This window comes from Oncorhynchus kisutch, linkage group LG14, assembly GCF_002021735.2.
Source record: "Oncorhynchus kisutch isolate 150728-3 linkage group LG14, Okis_V2, whole genome shotgun sequence".
Taxonomy (NCBI): domain Eukaryota; kingdom Metazoa; phylum Chordata; class Actinopteri; order Salmoniformes; family Salmonidae; genus Oncorhynchus; species Oncorhynchus kisutch.
In genome coordinates this window covers 20096584-20116984 of record NC_034187.2, presented here as the reverse complement: position 1 = coordinate 20116984, position 20401 = coordinate 20096584, and the positions used below count along the sequence as shown (strand labels likewise).

Below are 20401 nucleotides of genomic sequence, written 5' to 3'. Positions count from 1 at the left end.
CAGTGTGAGCTTCACCCCCCCTAACCGGCTGAAGAAATGGCGAAAATGTCATTCACTAAGGCCGTCAGGTACCACTTCTACTGAGACCGGAGTCCGAGCCAGCAACCTGTGTACGAACGGCATGAGTGCGACAAGAGTCCCGAGACTGCATGTGGAGTGAGCATGGAGAGAGATCACGTTCAAACTCCTCTCATGCTGCTGGTGCACTAGTGGGAAAATGGACCAGACAGAATGGACTGTACAGAATAGTGGTGGCGGATCAGGTGAGAGATTTGTGTGCTTGGGAAAATGTGATTATTCCCTAGATATTGAAATTGGGACATTCTCAAGGGCCATTAACTGTGACAGGCATGAGTTACATATGTGTCGATAGGAAGATGTACTGTAACGCTATATGAAGAAAAAAATGAAGATACGCCAGAAGATGAGTGCTGGGAAAGGGGTGTGGTCAACTGTGCCCGGGAATTGATTTAGGGTTGCCCTAATCTGTTTATTTGAAGTATCAGGTTGATTTTGGAGGTCTACACATTGGGAAATGTATGGTTACTTAGGTTAAAAAAAATACATTGAGATACCGACCTGTCATTAACATGCCACTCGCAACTATAAAACAGGGACAAACGGTGGCCGAACATGGTGTCTATATATTTTCCCTGTCTGTAAATGTACATACTAACAGTGTCGGTGTGTGCCAAGTTGAGAATTCAATTCAATGTCATTCTAAATTTGGGTTGGATAATTTATCAACTGTTTTAATTATGATTCGGGAAAGGAGAGAAAGAGAGAGAGAGCAAACTGCTCAAATTTATAGTGTCTAGGGAGGATTTTCCTCCTTTAAATCTTATCTTTTAGTGCCCTCCAAGAGGGAGGTTATTAAAGAGCCCACTGGATGATATTTGGGTCAACCATGAGGGGGTACAGGATAGTAGGGGTTTCATTTTACAAGAATCCTCATGTCAAAGCGCATCAATACATATGGATTGCTGGATAATACGGTACAATGAATTATGTACAAGGCTCAACGTCTGAGCCTTGTACATAATGAGAATGATCATTGTTCCAGAGGAGGGAGTGTTGGAAATTGACTAATTGACTTGAGAATGTTTAAGTATGTTTATAATTATATAAGTTGAGTAGCAGGAGTGACTAGAGTGTTATGGGTTCAATGGAATGATTCATGTGCAAATATATTTGTGGCCGGAGGCAAGGTATATGCAGGGCATGTGTTTGAGACAGAATGTTTGCATAAGGGTGTTAAGTGCAGAGTCTGGCAGGACCGACATCAGTGTATTCTGTGGAATCCCCAAAACCAAGGCCATAACATTACAGGGAATTGGGAGAGCGGAATGGAATGTGACTGGGGCAGAAATCTGTGTGGCCCATAAATTAAGGAAGGGAAGTTCGCTGTAATAATAGCATCACATCCTAAAGTGTGTAATTAAGAAGCATGTGACTCAGTTTTGTAAGGTTGGATACGCTTCCAACGCCACTGATATCTCTCCCAGTCATAACAGCCAGCAAACACTTGAAATATCTTCAAGAAGATTGGGACAGAGTGACGGTAAACGGAAAGTGTCAGAAGGTGGCTGTGTATCAACCACTGGGACCCAAAGTTTACACTGTAATGAGGGTGTTCACAAAGGCGTGGGGTGAACAGGTCGGGACTCAGGTGGTTGTTGTCCTTGATGATCTTTTTGGCCTTCCTGTGACATCGGGTGCTGTAGGTGTCCTGGAGGCAGTGTGCACCCGGTGATGCGTTGGGCAGACCGCACCACCCTCTGGAGAGCCCTGCGGTTGCGGGTGGTGCAGTTGCCGTATCAGGCGGTGATACAGCCCGATAGGATGCTCTCAACTGTGCATCTCTAAAAGTTTCTGAGGTACGGAGAATCTGAAAGATTCAGTTCTAGATCTATCAGTGAACCACAACGGCAATAGGAGAGCAGGAGACAGATTCAATGCAATAGCTATTCTCATAGCAGTCGCTGTAGGGACCGTAACTGAAGGAGCGGGAGTAGTGATGAAGGAGGCTATAGTAACAGCATGGAACTGGACTATAGCGCGAATTAGGAGTAGGAGATGGGGAGCAAAATGAAAATGGCTTGGGAACACCTCTTGGAACCTGTTGCCGGACGGGGGAAGACTGAGTGAAAGCATGAGGAGGTCTCTTAGGGCCTTCATTTTTGAAGAACCCTGCAGAAAATGATCCTGAAGGCATAGAGTCAGGCAAAGAGAGAATGGGAATCGTCATGTTATCAAACGTTTAATTATGCATAGCTTAGAAAGTATTAATAATGTGCTATGTTTGGTGTTTCTTTTTGTTTTCATGTCTTGTGCTATCACTCTCTTAGGTACCAGAAGGAGGAAATGGAGGAAGCCAAAAGCTCCAGCTGAAATGTCATTATCAGTTGTCCAATGAGAGATGGAAATAAGAGTCTGCATAGTTTTATTATAGAACAGAGGCCATAAGTCTTGGAGGTTTAAATCTAATAATCAACTGTGAATGTTAATCATGTTTAATTTTTTGTTCATGTTTAGGTTTTTGTTCATTTCGAAGTAATTTTAAAGTTTATGTGATGTTGAACAGTATAGAATTACTATTAAAATCAGAGGGACTGTTGGGTTGTAATTTGAAATACTTGCTACACCAGAAGTTATTGGTTACTGATGAGGTCACTGATGAGGGTGGATAGCTGTGGATTAGTGAGGAATGGGGGCCGAGGTCAGGTCAGGTCACATGACGAGGCAAGAAAATGTATGTGAACCCTTTGGAATTACCTGGACCTCTGCATAAATTGGTCATAAAATTTGATCTGGTCTTCATCTAAGACACAACAATAGACAAACATAGTCTGCTTAAACCAATAACACACAAACAATTATATTTTTTCATGTCTTTCCTGAACACACTGTGGAAACATTCACAGTGCAGGGTGTAAAAAGTATGTGAACCCTTAATAACTGGTTGAACCTCCTTTGGCAGATGTTTGGTGTGAACTGCTCTCTTGAGGTCCACAGCATCTCAATCGGGCTGAGGTCAAGACTCTGACTGGTCCACTCCAGAAGGTGTATTTTCTTCTGTTGAAGCCATTCTGTTGAGTTTCAATTGGCAGACAGATAGCCTAACATTCTCTTGCAAATTGTCTTGATAAACATGGGAATTCATTTTTCTATTGATGATAGCAAGCTGTCCAGGCCCTGAGGCAGCAAAACTGCTCCAAACCATGATGCTCCCTCCACCATACTTTACAGTTGAGATGAGGTTTTGATGTTGGTGTGTTGTGCCTTTTTTCTCTCCACACAGTGTTGTGTGTTCCTTCTTTCCAAACAACTCAACTTTATTTTCATCTGTCCACAGAATATTTTGCCAGTAGCGCTGTGGAACTTACAGATGCTCTTTTGCGAACGTCAGACGTGCAGCAGCGGCTTCTTCTGTGGTGTCCTCCCATCAACACCATTCTTGTTTAGTGTTTTACGTATCGTAGACTCGTCAACAGAAATATTAGCATGTTCCAGAGATTTCTGTAAGTCTTTAGCTGACACTAGGATTCATCTTAACCTCATTGAGCATTCTGCACTGTGCTCTTGCAGTCATCTTTGCAGGACTGCCACTACTAGGGAATTTGTCTTACAGTGGACTGATGAACATCAAGGCTTTTAGAGATACTTTTCTATACCCTTTCCAGCTTTATGCAAGTCAACAGCTCTTAATCTTGGGTCTTCTGAGATCTCTTTTGTTCGAGGCATGGTTCACATCAGGCAATGCATCTTGTGAAAAGCAAACTCAAATTTTGTGAGTGTTTTTTATAGGGCAGGGCAGCTGTAACAAACATCTCCAGTCTCATCTCAATGATTGTACTCCAGGTTAGCTGACTCCTGACTCCAATTAGCTTTTGGAGTCATTAGCCTAGGGGTTCACCTACTTTTTCTTGCCACTGTATATGGTGGGGTCAATGGAAATTGGATGAGAGCCAGGGGCTTGGAATATTACTAAGTGAGGGAAAAGGCATTCACGTGGTTGCGGTCACTGATGAGGGTGGATAGCTGTGGATTAGTGAGGAATGGGGGCCGAGGTCAGGTCAGGTCACATGAAGAGAGAAGGAACAGTTTATTACCCACATCACTTCATTTCCTGCCAAGCAACAAAGATGTCATGTTTAGAGAAAAGGATGAGACTCCGCCTAAAGGCTGGTGGAAACATGTCTTTGGCTTTTCAGATGTTTGATCCAGTGGGCGAATAAATGTAGTTTGAGCTTTAACTCTGCTTTAACTCTGCTTTAACTCTGTCTTTTACTCTGTTTATTTAGAAGGTAACACCGGCAAGTTATTACATTTTCTCTCACCCATCCCTGTCTCTCGCTCTCCGCTCTCATTTTTTCCTACTTCTCTTCTCCCCCCTCCCCTTCTTCTCTCTCTTTCAGAGCCGAGGCAGTTTTAGTGGGAGGTGACGTCCCCTTGGTGTGAATATCTATGCAAGGCCAGCGATAAGAATATTGACCCAATAAAGAAGTCAGTATGTAGATTCCCTCCCACCTATCACCCTGCCTGGGTTATGATAATGGTCCACAGTCAGATCACTTCCCAGGAACATATTTTGATTCCATTAAGCTGCTCTTCTAGTAGTCCACCACCCTCCTCCCACCACAACCCCACCTCCCCTGAATTCATGGTTTACCACTCCCACACACCCTGTCAATCACTGACAACACACACACACATGCATGAACACAAGTGCACACACACACACACACACACACACACACACACACACACACACACACACACACACACACATCCATCCATAGCCATGTGTTATAGTGGTGTAGTGGTGTAGTGTACCACCATAGCTGTGTGGTATAGTGGTGTAGTGTACTACCATAGCTGTGTGTTATAGTGGTGCAGTGTACTACCATAGCTGTGTGTTATAGTGGTGTAGTGTACTACCATAGCTGTGTGTTATAGTGGTGTAGTGTACTACCATAGCTGTGTGTTATAGTGGTGTAGTGTACTACCATAGCTGTGTGTTAGTGGTGTAGTATACAACCATAGCTGCGTGTTATAGTAGTGTAGTGTACTACCATAGCTGTGTGTTATAGTGGTGTAGTGTACTACCATAGCTGTGTGTTAGTGGTGTAGTGTACTACCATAGCTGTGTGTTATAGTGGTGTAGTGTACTACCATAGCTGTGTGGTGTAGTGTACTACCATAGCTATGTGTTATAGTGGTGTGGTGTACTACCATAGCTGTGTGTTAGTGGTGTAGTGTACAATTATACCTGCGTGAAGCCAGATCTGAGCCAGAGTCATCCAGGGGTGTAGGGGTCCTTGTTTGGGGGTGCTGCTCTGCATGGAGGAGGCCACCTCTGACAGGGCCTGTTCCACCCGCGACGCCGCCATGGATGTGGTGTGGACTGAGCCTGCAAACAGATACAAAGAGAGAGAGAGAGAGAGAGAGAGAGAGAGAGAGAGGGACAGAGAGACAGCGAGACACACAGAGAGAGAGAGAGAGAGAGAGAGAGAGAGAGAGAGAGAGAGAGATCGAGAAGGACATGGGAGGGGGTCAGCAAGGCAGCACCTCCTCATGGTAAAGGATGCAACTGCAGGCTAATGTTTCTCCACTTTAAGGACATAAGCTGCACAAAATTTCACACACAGTTGGCTTCATGCCTTGACAAAATGCTTCATATTATATAGGCTATACTTAGTCAGCTACACTAAGTCAGTACCTATTAACTGTCCTTGCAAAAAAACTATTATTCATGCAAATCACTGATTCACATACAGTGCCTTGCGAAAGTATTCGGCCCCCTTGAACTTTGCGACCTTTTGCCACATTTCAGGCTTCAAACATAAAGATATAAAACTGTATTTTTTTGTGAAGAATTAACAACAAGTGGGACACAATCATGAAGTGGAACGACATTTATTGGATATTTCAAACTTTTTTAACAAATCAAAAACTGAAAAATTGGGCGTGCAAAATTATTCAGCCCCTTTACTTTCAGTGCAGCAAACTCTCTCCAGAAGTTCAGTGAGGATCTCTGAATGATCCAATGTTGACCTAAATGACTAATGATGATAAATACAATCCACCTGTGTGTAATCAAGTCTCCGTATAAATGCACCTGCACTGTGATAGTCTCAGAGGTCCGTTAAAAGCGCAGAGAGCATCATGAAGAACAAGGAACACACCAGGCAGGTCCGAGATGCTGTTGTGAAGAAGTTTAAAGCCGGATTTGGATACAAAAAGATTTCCCAAGCTTTAAACATCCCAAGGAGCACTGTGCAAGCGATAATATTGAAATGGAAGGAGTATCAGACCACTGCAAATCTACCAAGACCTGGCCGTCCCTCTAAAGTTTCAGCTCATACAAGGAGAAGACTGATCAGAGATGCAGCCAAGAGGCCCATGATCACTCTGGATGAACTGCAGAGATCTACAGCTGAGGTGGGAGACTCTGTCCATAGGACATATACAGTCGTATATTGCACAAATCTGGCCTTTATGGAAGAGTGGCAAGAAGAAAGATTTCTTAAAGATGTCCATAAAAAGTGTTGTTTAAAGTTTGCCACAACCTGGGAGACACACCAAACATGTGGAAGAAGGTGCTCTGGTCAGATGAAACCAAAATTGAACTTTTTGGCAACAATGAAAAACGTTATGTTTGGCGTAAAAGCAACACAGCTCATCACCCTGAACACATCATCCCCACTGTCAAACATGGTGGTGGCAGCATCATGGTTTGGGCCTGCTTTTCTTCAACAGGGACAGGGAAGATGGTTAAAATTGATGGGAAGATGGATGGAGCCAAATACAGGACCATTCTGGAAGAAAAACTGATGGAGTCTGCAAAAGACCTGAGACTGGGACGGAGATTTGTCTTCCAACAAGACAATGATCCAAAACATAAAGCAAAATCTACAATGGAATGGTTCAAAAATAAACATATCCAGGTGTTAGAATGGCCAAGTCAAAGTCCAGACCTAAATCCAATCGAGAATCTGTGGAAAGAACTGAAAACTGCTGTTCACAAATGCTCTCCATCCAACCTCACTGAGCTTGAGCTGTTTTGCAAGGAGGAATGGGAAAAAAATTCAGTCTATCGATGTGCAAAACTGATAGAGACATACCCCAAGCGACTTACAGCTGTAATCGCAGCAAAAGGTGGCGCTACAAAGTATTAACTTAAGGGGACTGAATAATTTTGCACGCCCAATTTTTCAGTTTTTCATTTGTTAAAAAAGTTTGAAATATCCAATAAATGTCGTTCCACTTCATGATTGTGTCCCACTTGTTGTTGATTCTTCACAAAAAAATACAGTTTTATATCTTTATGTTTGAAGCCTGAAATGTGGCAAAAGGTCGCAAAGTTCAAGGGGGCCGAATACTTTCGCAAGGCACTGTATATATGTATAGATGTACAATAACCTGGCTGTAGCTGTAGAAAGTAGGCTAACTGCTTTACATTTGAGACTGGAGTTGGTTCGTTGGAGATACTATTTGGAGTGGAAACTACTTTCCCCCACTCTAAAAAGCAAGAGGTCTTTCATTATAGGCCTCAAAGAGCTTTAGATTAAAGGCCAAATGCTTCCTATCTTCAAATCCTGTCAAGAATATTTGGTGAATGGTGCAGGACAAAGAAAATGCCTGAGATGAATTTAGGGTGGGGAGAAAATACCCCGTGGCTATAGAGAGATGTTTTTGATAAAGTCTTGTGAGTTGAGAGTAGAGATTTGACTTGCGTTTAAACTGAAATGGTGCTAAGAGGATTTAGTGAAATGGGAAGAGGGAACAGCCTCTGGTGAGGCACACAAGGCCACTTCAAACACACGCTCGCTCGCACGGACACGTCCCATTAAAACATAACAGGCCTGCAGCAGAGGCAGGCTGGGACGTGCACACAAACTTTCTGCGTAAATGATTCTATTAAGCTATAGAACCTTTAACAACCAGTAACATCCATAAAATACCTCCAGTGTCCATATGAACCCATTAACAACCTACTCTCCTCAACACACTTCACTCACCTTTACTAACTGACTGGCTGCCCATAAAACTAAACACTGATCCTGCAATCCCCTTTACGTTACACTATAGACTGGTGTTATACTCTACACATGCTCTACATCACTGAAACACACCAGCCATCGATGCTGAACATCATCTGAACACTGTAAAGGCTCCTCTTATTACCTCAACACACTAGTAATGAACACAATCTAAACCAGAAAAATCTAATCTAATCTAGATGTTAGAACCATTTTTACAAACACAGTAGCTACTCTACGCACTCTCTCTCCTACCTCTACACATTCTCCTCCTTCAATCTATCTCTCTGAACACCCACACCACTGCACACAGGATTACAAGCAGGCAGGCAGGCTATCAGAAATAGAACTCTTTGCTTTCTCTCTGGCTCCCTGGTTATTGACTGAAGCGATGGGCAAGGCACACAGTGTGCTTCTAAAAACCAACCCTGTCTGCGTCCCAAATGGCTTCCTATTGTCTATATAGTGTGCACTATATAGACAAAAGGAAGCCATTTGGGACCCCTGAGATCGACCCTCTTCCCTCCCAAACAGCAGGAGTAACCCGCCTCAGCTCCAGCTCCCACATTTAGCACAGCTGCAGACTGGGAGACACTCTGCTCTGTTCAAAAGTACTGACCCATATAGGGAATAGGCTGCCATTTGGGATGCAGACAGCGTCAACCATACTGAGTGTAATGTCGTGGCCTAAAGAGATTTCTCTGTTCTAGCCATTCTATTTCTATGACCACAACAATATGATATGGTTGAGGAAGGTTTATCACAGAAGGAAGGAACACCCGGATGAGTGGCAGGATTGATGTTTTAAAAGGTCCCTGAACAAGATAGAGAAAGAGCACCAGGAGCTGTACCATCAAGACAGACGGCTGTATCACGAAGCAGGCTGTAGATACGGTTATCCAGTTATATGGATAAATGGCACACACTTCAGGTGAATGAGTCCAACTAAGCCTGGATTAAACTGGTATACTCTTTACCTGGATGAGTGAAAATTGTGATCCATGCAGTTAGGAAAAAATAGCACAAACTCTCTCACGCGCACACACACACAGTGGCCTAAAATGTTAGCTAAAAGGGCCTTCATGCAGGGTACAAAGTGCAAGGCATTGATGGAGAGCGATGTGGAGGGTGGGGCTTCAGTTCTCAGCTGCACAGAAAGAATCTTCACCTTCTTAAAGAAACGGTATTCATTTCACCGGGGCTTGAGAGCACAGAGCGGCAGCCAGGAATGGGGAAGATGCATAAAGATGGCGACCTCCATGCACTTGTATACCAAGTTTGCTGTATAGTACATTGCTCTGTTGCTCTTTAAAAAAAAACGTCATTAGCACATGATCCCAATTGAAGCTCCAAGACGCAGGTAATTTGATAAAATAAAAAAGTAGACTGTGTTAATTTATTGGCGCATTCAACCATGTCGTGCGCCATAGTTTAAAAACTCCATGGATTGTGGTAAAACAATTCCATCATATCTGAATTCAGACATCTTCATGTACCTCCTCCACTACAAGAGGCAGTGCTCATCCACTCTTTTTGTTTTGTTTCTAGTGAAGTCCAAGAGCATGTCAGAGAACACCGGGCTGGCCGCATGAAAAGAAAGTGGCCATTGCGCGTTTGCTGTCAGAGAAGCTCAAAGGAAAACTGTTAATAATCTGTGAAAGCCAAGATGCCCAGCAGCAAAACTGACTGGTCTCCACAATATAACAGCCAGGCGTCAGCAGTCATGGACAACATAGTCCTTTTGACTGACAGGCTCCATCTGACAGCCCGATAACTAAGGCAAATAAACCACAAAGAAAATGAGAAAAAAACAACAAGAAAAAACAGCTTTCCCGACTGGGACTGGTCTGACTAATGAGCTCTGCATTGTATGGTCAGGTGGAGGGAGCGTCTACGATAAGGCTGCGTATCTGGTGAACAGAATAGAGCATCTAGCCGGGGGAAACGATACTGACTCTTTAATTATGGAGCTGCCTACTCCATAGCTGGCCCACGAGTCAGGGAGCTCAGTGAGCTAATTGTTGAGGTGTAGCACAAAGGGTCTGAGAAAAAAAACAAAAAAACAACAACAAAAAACGGAGCAAAAGGTGAACTAGCGAGTAGAGAACAGGACAGCCTCCGGTACAGTACACACATGGTGGGTGACTGACTGACTTCAGGAGCACAGACAGACAGAGAGACAGGCAGGTGGTTGGTGGTGGTGGCAGATGGATATATTCTTTATTTTATTTATCTGTTATTTTACCAGGTAAGTTGACTGAGAACACGTTCTCATTTACAGTAACGACCTGGGGAATAGTTACAGGGGAGAGGAGGGGGATGAATGAGCCAATTGTAAACTGGGGATGATTAGGTGACCGTGATGGTTTGACGGCGAGATTGGGAATTTAGCCAGGACACTGGGGTTAACACCCCTACTCTTACGATAAGTGCCATGGGATCTATAATGACCTCAGAGAGTCAGGACACCTGTTTAACGTCCCATCCGAAAGACGGCACCTTACACAGGGCAGTGTCCCCAATCACTGCCCTGGGCCACTGGGATATTATTTAGACCTGCACAGATTCTGACTGTGGAGCAGAGATCAGGCCAAGGCCAGAAGTCCAGCGTCTTAGTGGGCAAAGAGAGAGGGAGCGGAGGGAGAAAAGAGCTACTTACAAACTGAAAACATGGAGTAAAAACCATGATACTGATGAGTTAGCAGCTGAAGGGCTGCCTTTAAAATAACAAACCAAAAACAAACAAAGAAAGAAGGAGGATTTCTGAAAAGAGAAAACTTTAAAATCCTTTTCACTCAACAACAAAACTATAGCAGACTTTGGAGTCAAACATTTTAAAGGTAATTTTTAACTTCAGGGAACACAACCTTTTTATTCATGTTATTTATGCTGTTACTAACTGCTAATGAAATTAGGAGATTTGATCCACATAAATACACTATCATTGCGCAAATCCAATCCATCATAAACTGTGCTTCACCACTGCAGGTTTCTGTGGTTGCCATATTGCCATCCTTGACAAAGGTTGAAGCTGCAAGCTTTTCCTTATTTAAAGATCAAGCACATTATTATGGCAAACACAAAAACCTTGGGCCTCTAGTGCATGTGTAAATACACAATGGTTATTTGAAGTGCCCCAATCTAACCCTTTATCTAGCAGTAAACCATAAAATGGTACAACAGAAGGCAGAGGGGGGAGATATTGTGGAACACCAAAGGACAAACGAATTACTAGAAAGAGAAAGTCAGGGGACAAAGAGAGGTAGATAAAGGAGAGAATAGGTAGTAGAGTGGCGTGTGTGTGGAGAGGGAGCATGCTTGAGGAAACGTGGGTGGGTTCAACCTGTAGACAAACCTGTAGTACAAGTGCCTGACTGGAAATTCCTCACACGTTGTATACTGTACTACCTCTGTTTACCCCAAACAACCTCCATGCCAACTGAACTGACATCTTATTTGTCTGACGTTGTCGTTATATTCTTTTGTCCTCAGTGACGGATACGATTATAGAAAATAACCCATCTGTCTTAAGACCCAGTCGGTCAGATAGATCGATACGGTGCCCTGAGTTCACCTCTCTTTCTTTCCATTGTTCTCTCTTTCCTTCTCATATCCTCAGTGGCTGCTGACTCATTGTCTAAACCGGACAGGACTGCCAATCAGGCAGAATAGGGACTTAACGTTACCCTTTCAATGGGATGGTGACAGGCTGACAGAATCCTGTTAGGCTTGCAGGACAGGACACTCTGGCCTGACTCATACTGATAGGCCAACCTGATTCATACTGTTAGGCCGACCTGATTCATAGAGTTAGGCTGACCTGAATCATTCTGTTAGGCCAACCTGAATCATTCTGTTAGGCCGACCTGAATAGTACTGTGCTGCCTGGGTATTGTTTTCACCTTGTCCTTTCCAGCATGGTTTTCATCACTGTTAAGGAACTATACACTGAGTGTACAACACATTAGGAACACCTGCTCTTTCCATGACATAGACTGACCAGGTGAATCCAGGTGATCCTTTATTGATGGCACCTTTAAAATCCACTTAAAATCAGTAAGATGTGGATTGTGTGTGTGTGCCAGTCAGAGGGTGGGCAAGACAAAATATTTAAGTGCCTTTGAACAAGCTGCAAGCTGCTGGGTTTTTCCCACTCAACAGTTTCCTGTGTGTATCAAGAATGGTCCACCACCAAAAAGAAATCCAGCTAACATAACAACTGTGGGAAGCATTGGAGTCAACATGGGCCAGCATCCCTGTGGAACGCTTTCGACACCTTGTAGAGTCTCTTCCCTGATGAATTGAGGCTTTTCTGAGGGCCAAAGGGGGTGCAACTCAATATTAGGAAGGTGTTCCTAATGTTTTGTACACTCAGTGTACATACAACACACACCATAGCCTAGACCAATACAACACAACAGCTACTGTGTATCTACGGGTAGATCTAATAAGCAGTGGAGCACAGACCCAGGTTACGTCCCAAATGGCACCATATCACCTATATAGTGCACTATGCCAGGGTCAATTGGAGTGCACTATATAGGGAATATGGTGCCATTTTGGACACAATCCCAGTGAGTTAAAAATGCACACTCAGCAAGCATTGCTGTGATTGGGCTGTGAGTCACGCACACCAAACCATGCCATTGGCCGCACATGGTGGTGGGCGGTGCAGAGGTGCATTACTATTGTTGGACTGTCGTTGAAGGCTGTGGTCACAGAAAGCATGATAGCCGCCAGCCGGCTTCGGAGGATGCAGAGGGAGGTCGGCCTTGGGATGTGGAGGAGTGGAGGAGGGAGGGGCCGGTGTGAAAGAGAGCGGAAGACCCCGATAGCGAGAAGGAGCCAATGCCAGAGACTAGAAACAACAGAAAAGTAAGCAATGACACAGATCTATGGAAAACACAGAACTGTAGTCGTTCCCTTAGCAACGTCTCACTGAAGATGAGAAAAATGGCAAAGCTGACTTAGAGAAACCTTTCAGTTGATCAGTGACATAATATAATACTGTATGGGGTAACACAGATATAAAAGCCTTTATTGTGATAGGAAAGGAAAACATTGAACACTGCAGTAAAAAATACCTTCATTATGACAAAATGAAAGTCTAGAACGAAAGCTCATACCTTGACAGGATACAGGGTGGATCTTAGCACTGCTGACAGGGACGGAAGGGGAACTACAGTACCAGTCAAAAGTTTGGACACACCTACTCATGAAAGAGTTTTTCTTTCTTTTTACTATTTTCTACATTGTAGAATAATAGTGAAGACATCGAAACTATGAAATAACACATATGGAATCATGCATTAACCAAAAAAGTGTTAAACAAATCAAAATATATTGAGATTCTTCAAAGTAGCCACCGTTTGCCTTGACAGCTTTGCACAATCTTGCCATTCTTAAGCTTATTACTCTAAAATGTTGTGCACAAATGTCTTAACATCCCTGTTAGTGAGCATTTCTCCTTGTCAAGATAATCCATCCACTTGACAAGTGTGGCATTACAAGAAGCTTATTAAACCGCATCATCATTACACAGGTGCACCTTGTGCTGGTGACAACAAAAGGCCACTCTAAAATGTGCAGTTTTGTCACACAATACAATGCCACAGACATCTCAAGTTTTGAGGGAGCGTGCATGCTGACTGCAGGAATGTCCACTAGAGTGGTTGCCAGGGAATTTTATCTTAATTTCTCTACCATAATGTTGTTTAGAGAATTTGGCAGTACATCCAACCAGCCTCACAACCGCAGACCACGTGTAACCACACCAGCCCAAGACCCCCACATCCGGACCAACCACCCAAGGAACCACCCACCCAAGGGCCCACCCACCCATGGTATTTCAGTTGGCTGATTTCCATGTATGATCTGTAACTCAGTAAAACCATTGAAATTGTTGCATGATGGGTTTATATTTTTGTTCAGTATATGTATGTATGTACAGTATGTATGCCTAGAATGTTATTCCTTGGCTGAATCGCCAATCAATGACTTCGCTAGCTTTGATCGCTAAGTGGCAGAGTGGTTGGTTCGAGATTCAGCCCTTAACAGCAACGACTAGTTTCCTCATTACTCCAGTTTGGCCATGAACCCTGTAGCCATGAACCCTGTAGCCATGAACCCTGTAGCCATGAACCCTGGCCATGAACCCTGTAGCCATCGTGACAGAGAAAGACCGGTATGATGCTGTGTTGAGAGAGATACAGGTGTAGCTGAAGATATAGTAGTCATGAGACAGGACAGGACACACTGTGACTATAGGGGCTTGGACATGGTACTGAGGCTTTATAATTCAACCTGTATGTATGTCCCTTTTTCTAGGATAGCCACCATGGTAAATGGCCTGGGGTAAGATAGTGTTTTGCTTTAAGTCTTAAGTCTTACCTGCATGTATATCATTGTACTGGTACAAAGCTATGCTTGTGAGGTACTGGTAGTGAGGTGACACCTACCTGTCTCTGGGTCACTGAAGTCAGGCAGCGTCATGGCATTTAGTGTCCTTCTGTCTACTATGGCTCTGTCCAACAGGCTGCTGCCTCGACCCGAATCACTAGGACACACAGACAGACAGAATTGATGTTAAACACCAACTAGATAGCTTAGCTTCCTAACAACCCCTCTCTGCCCATCTATCCTCTTAGAATGACAGCTGTTCAGACTAAAAACTGTGTTTTTGTGTCTAAGGTAGAGCCACGCTTACTGCATGGTATGGGTGATGAAACCGAAAGCAGTGCTCCAAGCTTAGGAGGTGGGTTAGGCACACCACCACACAAAACACATAGTGCATTCGGAAAGTATTCAGACCCCTTGACTGTTTCCACATTTTGTTACGTTACAGCCTTATTCTGAAATGGATTAAATAGTTTCCCCCTCCCCTCATTGATCTACACATAATACCCCATAATTAAAAAATGTTTTTTAGAAATTACATTTATCACATTTATATTAGTATTCAGACCCTTTACTCAACACTTTGTTGAAGGACCTTTGGCAGTGATTACAGCATCAAGTCTTCTTGGGTTTGACGCTACAAGCCTGGCACACCTGTATTTGGAGAGTTTCTCCCATTCTTCTCTGCAGATCCTCACAAGCTCTGTCACGTTGGATGGGGAGAGTTGCTACACAGTTATTTCCAGGTCTCTCCAGAGATGCTTGAACGGTTTCATATCCGGGCTCAGGCTGGGCCACTCAAGGACATTCAGAGACTTGTCCTGAAGCCACTCCTGAGTTGTCTTGGCTGTGTGCTTAGGGTCGTTGTCCTGTTGGAAGTTGAACCTTTGCCCCAGTCTGAGTGCTCTGGAGCAGGTTTTCATCAAAGAGCTCTCTGTACTTTGCTCCGTTCATCTTTGCCTCAACCCTGACTAGTCTCCCTGAAAAAAACCATCCCCACAGTATGATGCTGCCGCCACCATGATTCCCCATAGATGGTGTCAGGTTTCCTCCAGACGGGACGCTTGGTATACAGGCCAAAGAGTTCAATCTTAGTTTCATCAGACCTGAGAATTTTATGTCCTTTCGGTGTCTTTTGGCAAACTCTAAGCGGGCTGTCATGTGCCTTTTACTGAGATGTGGCTTCCGTATTACTACTCTACCATAAAGGCCTGATTGGTGGTTCCGCAGAGATGGTTGTCCTTCTTGGAAGGTTCTCCCATCTCCACAGAGGAACTCTGAAGCTCTGTCAGAGTGACCATCAGGATCTTGGTCACCTCCCTGACTAAGGCCCTTCTCCAACGATTGCTCAGTTTTTCGGGGCGGCCAGATCTAGGAAGTCTTGGTCTTCTTCAATTTAAGAATAATGGAGGCCACTGTGATCTTGGGAAACTTCAACGCTGCAGAAATGTTTTGGTACCCTTCCCCAGATCTGTGCCTCGACACAATCCTGTCTCGGAGCTCTACGGACAATTCCTTCGACCTCATGGCTTGGTTTTTGCTCTGACATGCACTATCAAATGTGGGACCTTATATAGACAGGTGTGTGCCTTTCCAAATCCAAATGTGTTTTCGCTTTGTCAATATGGGGTATTGTGTGTAGATTGATAGTCACAGAGATGGAGAGATCCCCTATTCAAATGTCACTGTGACAATGAAACATTATGATGCCTTGGTCTGGTGCACTGTGTGGATTATTGGTTCCTGTCAGGACCTACTGCGTCTTTCTCCTCAAATCAGTCATATCCAGGAAATCAGAGCCATGAGACAAACAAGATTATAGAGTTCTGTTCTTTTCTGTTGTTTGATCTGGCCGGTATATTTGAACTGCACAGACGGGAAGGTGCTACACACGCTGAGGCAGTATCGCTCAAAACACGAGACACACAAACCACCATAAAACAGAGCTCCGGACCAACTTTAACACGCCAATGCTTCATCTACCGGAATGAAGGTTGTCTGAAGTAAATGCTATCTCACGTTCTATAATGAGCTGCTCCTGCATCCTGTATACATTGCAGACAGATTATGCAGTATAGGAATAAGGCTACAGTAGCCCTGGACCCGGTCTAGTCTCATGCTGTGCGTGTGTGTGTTGGTGATGTGGCTGTTGGTCTCAGTGGAATAACATTCTCCAGTTTAACGAGAGGCTGACATGATGTGAGGGACTGATTTGTCCACACTCTGACTCTCTCTCCGCAGCATTGTTGTTATTAGCTGCAGACAGGCTGCGTTCCAAATGGCACTCTATCCATTTTGTATGACAGGAGCCCATAGGGGTGTGTAGTGCATTAAATAGGGAATAGGGTGCCATTTGGGATGCATACAGGGAGCCACTGGAGGAACCAGGGTTATATCTAGATGGGATTCAGCAACAGTAAGGAAGTGAGTTGAGTTATGTAATACTTATGTCATTTAGCTCAATCAATCAATCAATCAATGCAAGTGTATTTATAAAGACCTTTTTACATCAACAGTAATCACAAAGTTATTTACAGTCGTGGCCAAAAGTTTTGAGAATGGCACAAATATTAATTTCCACAAAGTTTACTGCTTCTGTGTCTTTAGATATTTTTGTCAGATGTTACTATGGAATACTGAAGTATGATTACAAGCATTTCATAAGTGTCAAAGGATTATATTGACAATTACATGAAGTTGATGCAAAGAGTCAATATTTGCAGTGTTGACCCTTCTTTTTCAAGACCTCTGCAAACCACTCTGGCATGCTATCAATTAACTTCTGGGCCACATACTGACTGATGGCAGCCCATTTTTGATTAATCAATGCTTGGAGTTTGTCAGTATTTGTGGGTTTTGGTTGTCCACCCGCCTCTTGAGGATTGACCACAAGTTCTCAATGGGATTAAGGTCTGAGGAGTTTCCTGGCCATGGACCCAAAATATTGATGTTTTGTTCCCCTAGCCACTTAGTTATCACTTTTGCCTTATGGCAAGGTGCTCCATCATGCTAGAAAAGGCATTGTTCGTCACCAAACTGTTCCTGGATGGTTGGGAGAAGTTGCTCTCGGAGGATGTGTTGGTACCATTCTTTATTCATGGCTGTGTTCTTAGGCAAAATTGTGAGTGAGCCCACTCCCTTGGCTGAGAAGCAACCCCACACATGATTGGTCTCAGGAGGCTTTACTGTTGGCATGACACAGGACTGATGGTAACTCTCACCTTGTCTTCTCCGGACAAGGTGAGAGCTACCTTTTGCAGAATATCAGTCTGTCCCTCATGTTTTTCCTGGAGATAAGTGGCTTCTTTGCTGCCCTTCTTGACACCAGGCCATCCTCCAAAAGTCTTCGCCTCACTGTGCATGCAGATGCACTCACACCTGCCTGCTGCCATTCCGGAGCAAGCTCTGTACTGGTGGTGCCCCGATCCCGCAGCTCAATCAACTTCAGGAGACGGTCCTGGCGCTTGCTGGACTGTCTAGGGCGCCCTGAAGCCTTCTTCACAACAATTGAACCGCTCTCCTTGAAGTTCTTGATGATCCGATAAATGGTTGATTTTGTTGCAATCTTACTGGCAGCAATATCCTTGCCTGTGTTACGAATCCCTTTTGGCCCGACAGTCTAGGGGGGATGGTAATGAGACCCGTAACATAACTCATGCAAATTATTATTGTGACAAAGTAAAAGTGTGAACGAAATAACCACGACAACAGAAATCTACCGTCAAACTCCAGGTTTATTTATAAACACACGGTAATGGGGGGGGGGGGGGGCAGGAAAAGGGGCTGAGCTGGACCCAAGGAAAGAAACAATAAATATACAAAAATACCCCTAAGCTAGACTAGCCTACTTTAACAACAGCTAACTAACTAACCAAAAATACAGTGGGTGGTCCGCCCAGTTCTAACTAGTGTATTTAACAAAGTTCACCTACGGGTAGTGTATGCCCATGGGTGACTTGTCTTGGTTTCCCCCTTTTCCCACCAGCAACAAACAAACACCATAACCAAAAACAATACTCACAGGTGATGACAAAGTGCTATGGAGGTGCTCAAACAAAAGAGAGGTTAAGACACAAAGCGAGAGTGAAACACAGAGACCTACAGACATGGCATTTACAGAGAGATTGAGTTCTAGAGCAAACAAATGATGGGGTTTTTAAACCATGGGGAAGGAACTGTGATAGGGTAGGAAATAGGAGGAGGTGTGTCTTCTGATTGATGAATGATTGTTGACTGATTGGGGAGTGATGATTTTCACCTGTGAGGGGAGAAGGAGAGAAAAGAAACACACACACAGGATACACACACACAGGATAACTGTATCCGTAACACCTGTGAAGCCTTTTTGTGCAAAGCAATGATGACGGCACGTGTTTCCTTGCAGGTAACCATGGTTGACAGAGGAAGAACAAGGATTCCAAGCACCCACCCTCCTTTTGAAGCTTCCAGTCTGTTATTTGAACTCAATCAGCATGACAGAGTGATCTCCAGCATTGTCCTCGTCAACACTCACACCTATGTTAACGAGAGAATCACTGACATGATGTCAGCTGGTCCTTTTGTGGATGCAGTGGAAATGTTTTTGGGGGATTCAGTTCAATTGCATGGCAAATAGGGACTTTGCAATTAATTGTAATTCATCTGATCACTCTTGATGACATTCTGGAGTATATGCAATTTGCCATCATACAAACTGAGACAGCAGACTTTGTGAACATTTATATTTATGTATTTCTCAAAACTTTTGACCATGACTATACAGTCCTCTGATCTCAGGCCTGTGATTCTTTATGTACAGTATAGCTTCATTGGATTCTTTAAAGCATTTTAAAAAGCCATGGATATAATCAGGGAAGCAGTGCTGCTCTCTCTTGTCATAGTTAATACCAGCCTTTTGTAGGAGATGAGGCTAAAGTTGGAGCTTAATGTTCACACAGGAGATTGAGATCATGGACATTTGGCCCCAGACTCCCTCACTCCTTCTTGTCTGACACTCCAAAAGACTACATTTTGAGTGTGTGAGGCATAACATTCCTGAAGGAGGCTTAAAATACTGCAGCTTGCAATGGTATAGTGTCCAACATATTTGACTGCTATCATCTTACACATTTCAGTTCTATTTAGTGGACAGAACATTTTACCAGTGTAATGGGTACTACTATACTGGGGTTGGTGAGGTTGTAACAGGACTTCCAGATCTGTAGCATGTGTTTTCAGGTGAGCAGAGCCTCCTCAGGTCCTTGACACAATGTCTCCAGCTTCACCTTGGTGAATAACAGACTGTAGGCAAACACATGGGAAACGCACAGTTTAAAACACAGGAACACAACACATTAAAACAAAAGACACAGCACATTAACACAGAAGACAACAGTGTGAGGTTGCAGACAGAGGAACGCATCCTCCCCCTGCTACAAACTCACACTACATATTCAATGAGGAGTACTAGAATCTCTAGGATGCCTGGGAGTGGGGGGTGAATTCACCAAGAACTCTCCACTCAGAGAAGAGAAGTGTTTAATGAAAGCCTAGATGAATGCCAATCTGAGCAGAGAGAGAGATAGAGAAAGAAAGAGAGACACAGCAGAGAGTGAGACATAGAGCAGAGAGGTAGAGAAAAGCTAATGGGAGAATAAAGTTTTCATTCATAGAACCCACTCATCCACCCTTCTGCTCTCCTCCCTCCCAGCCTATTGTGTTCCTCCCAGCGCAGCGTAGTGAAATAAATGACAGTCTATTAATCTATACTGAACAAAAATACACATGCAACCATTTCAGGGATTTTAATGAGTTACAGTGAAATAAATTCATTAGGCCCTAATCTATGGTTATCACGACTGGGCAGGGCGTAACCAGGGTGGACTTTGAATGGCATAGGCCCATCCACTTGGGAGCCAAGCCTAGCCAATCAGAATGAGTTTTTCCCCACAAAAAGGGCTTTATTACAGACATAAATAATC

The 20401-nt window shown here is 43.8% G+C and overlaps 1 protein-coding gene across 1 annotated transcript in view; it reads right to left on the bottom strand.

Annotated features, from left to right (window-relative positions):
• LOC109904571 (tetratricopeptide repeat protein 7B) overlaps nt 1–20401 on the bottom strand; it is a 113382-nt gene that overhangs the window by 26442 nt on the left and 66539 nt on the right. Inside the window, 3 exon segments of the mRNA XM_031787605.1 lie at nt 5273–5413; nt 14504–14607; nt 19611–19721. Of these exon segments, the coding sequence (XP_031643465.1) occupies nt 5273–5413; nt 14504–14607; nt 19611–19721 (356 nt within the window).